This window comes from Scardinius erythrophthalmus (assembly GCF_964197995.2).
Source record: "Scardinius erythrophthalmus genome assembly, chromosome: 3".
Lineage (NCBI taxonomy): Eukaryota > Metazoa > Chordata > Actinopteri > Cypriniformes > Leuciscidae > Scardinius > Scardinius erythrophthalmus.
In genome coordinates, this window is record NC_138223.1 from 52,881,847 (window position 1) to 52,886,698 (window position 4,852).

Sequence of the window (4,852 nt, forward strand, 5' to 3'; positions counted from 1 at the left end):
GACTCATAGTGTAGAACAAGTACTGCATTTGAATAAAAAGTACTTTTCAAACCTAATTTGTATTATCTTTTTGGACCACTGATTGCTCTGTGTTTTCTTCTTGATTTAATAGGAAAACTTGATGTGACATCTGTCCTCGTCTCTGAGGCAGTGTTTCTGTCAGTCTTTCTTTTTCTGTTTGCAAATAGTGGGCGTATTTTACGTGACTTGTCCTCATCACAAACTCGCACAAATCTTTTAAAGTTTATATTTTCTTCCTTTGTTTGCACTTCTAGTTCATTGACTTTATGGGCAATGTCCTCAGGAATTCTCCCCCATGTCTGTAGAGTCTTCAATATGCTTTCCAGTTTCCTGATAGTTGTACTACGCCTATCTTCATCTGCAATTTCATCCTGTATAAGCTCCACCGAAATGTTAATTGCATTTTTTGATGTTGTCTCACTCATCTCATTTAAAAGTCCCTTTGCAAGTAGTAGACAAGCACATTTTTTATGATATGAAAAAGTACAGCAGTCACATACATTCGTCACTATACATGGTTTTGATACTGCTCTTCCAAATAAGCTTTCAACCTCTACTGTTTTGTTAGGCTTTGTAGAAATGCTATACTTATTCTTTTGAATCAAGTTGTTGGCATGGGCTTGCAGTTGTGTGTCCATATCTGGAAAGGTCTCACCATCACCACAAGTGAGAAGACTTAATAAAATGAGATGTTTACATGTACGTCCCCTTGTGCCAGCAAGACAACTGCAGAACTGCTCTGCGGGGCATACACAGTAAACTACATGTGGATTATTTTCTGATGGAACATTGTATACGTATGTTTCTGTTGAAGCTGCAGTTACTGCTGTGGCCCAACCATTGTCTAGCATCCTCTGGGCAGACTTCTTTATTTCTTCCATTTTACATTCCAGAGGGTTATAGACCCTACCAGCAGACTGCAAATCCTGTATTATGTTGAAGTACTTGTCAGTCTTGTTCAGTAGCACATCAATCAAATGATCCAATCTTCGATTCCGGATGCCACAGAGGAATTGGTATTTTAAACGGTGGAAGAAGCTATAAGGAAATAAAAGCAGAGAGATCAGTATGTTGAATGAGGAGCAGCAACAGGTTTAAAAAAATTACAATGTACTCTTTAACAAATTTAAAAAATATGCAAAACACCATGCTAGCTTTCAGCTAGCCCACTAATAAATAAATAATGAGGTGAACATGCATAAAAATGTATACCGTTCTATTAGATTGTTTGTTTCAGAGTCTCCATGCTTATAACATCTTCCGAAGTTAGACCACAGATGACCAATTGGTTCCCAGTGGTTCCGAAAGTACTTGCAGACATCTTTTAAGTTCTTAAACTGGCAGTAAAACATCTCAGCTTTTTTCTTGAATTCATGTTCCTGTAAAAATGGACAAGGACAATCATGTTGTTTAGTGTTATTAGTGTAAGAACTAAATTTATAGATCATAAAGGTAATCCTCGACATAGACCTCAACCCTAGTGTGTGCAGTTAGTGTACTGAGAATGTCATGTTCTTGATTGATTATACTAAAGCCATTTAGCCTATAGACCCCTTTTACGCCGACGTCACAGTTACATCACGGCGCTAGCTGAAGGCAAAACATAGTGAAACTGGAGGCGGTCAATACAAACCAGCACAGATTCGGCTACATAATAAGGAGCTTAAATAACTATTATTATTATTAAATATCATCCTGTTGTGTTGTTGGGTTCTAGAATCGACGGAGTACAGGCTCCAATTTTACATTTTATCGCATAATGTTTTCTAAATGATTGTGATTATTTGTGAATCATCTATGATTGTTGTTTTGATTGATTGGGACTAGACTTTATGAAGAACCTAGTAAGAAAGGGTAATCAAATACATAGTTAAAAAATGAATATGCTGTATCTGGAATTTTTATATCAAGAAAATATTCAAATAGGAAAATTGCACCGTAATGTCACTCTTTACATTGTCGTCTTCTGGCCTTGGCGCTGGCTAGGCAGAACTGCGGATCGTACCACACAAGTCAGTAACACTTTATTTTGATGGTCCCTTTTGAACATTCTACTAACTATAAGTAACTTTTCAACTACATATCAACTAACTCTCATTAAAGTTTTAGTAGACTGTCTGCTTAATATCTGATAACTATTTCTTGTGTTGGTCCTCCAACAGACACTCTACTGACTATAAGTAACTTTTCAAGTGCATGTCAACTAACTCTCATTTAAGTTTTAGTAGACTGTCTGCTTAATATCTGATAACTATTTCTTGTGTTGGTCCTCCAACAGACACTCTACTGACTATAAGTAACTTTTCAAGTGCATGTCAACTTATTCTAACCATAACCCTACCACTCTACTAATACTCTACTAATACTCTAGTGAGAGTTAGTAGACATGTTGGTGCAACATTAATTATAGTCAACAGAACGTGTTAAAGGGACCATCAAAATAAAGTGAAACCCACAAGGCTTGTATGTGGCCATTCAGCACATATTTATAGGCATCTAAAGATGTATATGCCCTCAGTTTCTCTTTACGTTTAGTTTCTCTGTCGGGCAGGTGTAGAGCAGGCTTCTCAACCGGAGGTTGCGTTAATGTTAATCCTGTCAGATCGTCCATTCATTAACTGAATGTACGGGTCGGCCAATCTGGTTCGTCCGTTAAAATTAACTTTTGCAAATAACAATCGCGACCCTGGACAGTGAGTGACCTTGCACATTAATATAAAATTGTATTTTCTCCAGTCATTGTTAAAAAAACAAGCTAACAAAACTGGCAAACTAGTTTTAGTGAAGCAGCCAGAGGGATCTTTCTGCCTCCAGCTAAGCTGCGCCCACACAAATATGTCACAATGTTTACAAACTGTAAAAGGGTCTATATGAAAGATACTAGAATAAACAAACATACTGATTCTATTTGCAGTAAATAAAACAATGATCCACCTCAAAGTATAGGCTGAAATAATTAATGTTTGTATATTATAACAAAAAATGCAAGGGTACTTATATAAACTTTTGAACCGGGTCATTATTATAAATTTAGCTATTATTTTGTGTTAAGAACTATATGTAAATATCTGTTATGTGAAATATCTTATTCAGGACAGAGCTAAAATAAAAAAAATGTATGATCCCTCTTATTCTCTTTTATATCCCATTCAATCTCGAAATTAAATTTCGTGGTTAGAGAGCACGTAACACAGGGTCGCGCAGGGATGGTAATATGGAACGGAAACTTTTACAGAGGGAGTGCAAATGGATTTTTGACCTAAAATGTCAATCATATGATGTGCGTATTTATATTGTTAGAGTCAGATTCCAGTATATTACATTTATTACATAATAAGCTTATAAATGACTGCAGATGTAGGCTTGGATAAACAAGGCAACGATGAAGGGTTGAATCTGAAAACGTTTTGCGCACCTTGCACGAAAACTGAAAGCTCACAGGATTTTATGGTCCAGAGGTCACAAATAAAGTGTGGCAAATCTTTTATCCTATATTTTGTTTTGTTTTCTTGGATCTACACTCTGCAATAAGTTTTTTATTCATCTGTTTGTGGACTACTGTTTGGCGCTACGCTTTTCCATTCTTTTTTTTCCTCTTATTCTGTTAAAATAATAACATTTTGTAGATACTGCAAGGTGCATGGCCACATATAGATAGCTTGCTACCATTGAAAAAAAACAACAACAACACTACAAGCTATAATTGCTCTATAAAACAAATGAAAAGTAACACACCGTGGAACAGGATTTTAGCTCTGACATTAACTGCATGATGTGTGCTCGCGAATCTGCCTTTTCAGGTCCACTCACACCAGATTCAGATCTTGACAGCCAACGAGTTACTGCCTGTGTGTAATAAATGGTGGGGAAATATAAAATTATTTAGTTAAACTGGTGAGACCTTCAAATAGTCTAATGCATTTGGCAAGTACTATTGTGATCAATTGATGGCAACAATTGTCTACAGTTACAGTGATCTCAAACCACATTAAAAATTAAAATATGTTATTGCTTTAGCAATCCCATATGTTTATAATTCCAAAAATACATTAAAATAATATGGCAAACAATACCAGTTTACAATATCAAGTAGCATTAACATGCTGTTTTGTACATCTAAAAATAACTGGAAGCGGATGACACAAGAAGTCTTGCACCTTTAAATTAAAAACGACTGTTTAAGATTTACAACAAAATGACCTTCATTTTTTGTCCATTCATATTCTCACTAAAACTTATGTGTCATCCAGTAACCAAAAAAATTAACTGTTGTTTTTGATTGAAATTTTAGCACAACAATAATAGATTTATATTGCAAAATGAGCAAAAATCAAAGCAGTCTCCATTTAAATGTTAACTTAGTACTTACTTGGGTTACATGGTACCAACAAAGGAGAACATGTGACTCGTTGAATACCTTACGTATAGCATTGATTTCAGCCTGGTCTTTATCAACCATAAAGCACCTAATGAAAATAAGGTAACACTTAACAATAAGGTTCATTAGTTAACATGTAGATGACACCTACTGTAGGCTAATCATAGAATGTGGTTAAGAAATCAATACAAGTTGGTTCTGGTTCATAGAAGAAAAAAATAATAATAATTCAAGTTGAATTCATAAATTGAATAATGAACCTGAAATAAAGGCATGCATAAAAAGTTTAATTTTAAGGAACTGCGTACCAAAACTTTATGTACCGGTAATAATATTCATTTAATTTGTTTATATCTGTTTGTATTACCTTGGAGCTACAGGAAATGTTGGTTTCAGCTTTTCCAGTGCCAACTGAAGCATGGCCTGCTTTTCATTTCCCAAGATGATATAGGC

At 35.2% G+C, this 4,852-nt stretch overlaps 1 protein-coding gene across 1 annotated transcript; it reads right to left on the reverse strand.

Moving 5' to 3' along the window:
- Nucleotides 1–714: 714 nt before the first annotated feature.
- LOC308687959 (uncharacterized protein) lies at nucleotides 715–4,480 on the reverse strand (the record flags this gene model as incomplete). The annotated part of the gene is made up of 4 exons (XM_081360778.1): nucleotides 715–760; nucleotides 1,234–1,400; nucleotides 3,757–3,867; nucleotides 4,391–4,480. 4 exons carry the CDS (start codon nucleotides 4,478–4,480, stop codon nucleotides 715–717), a joined length of 414 nt encoding a protein of 137 aa, XP_081216904.1.
- Between the last annotated feature and the right edge of the window lie 372 nt (nucleotides 4,481–4,852).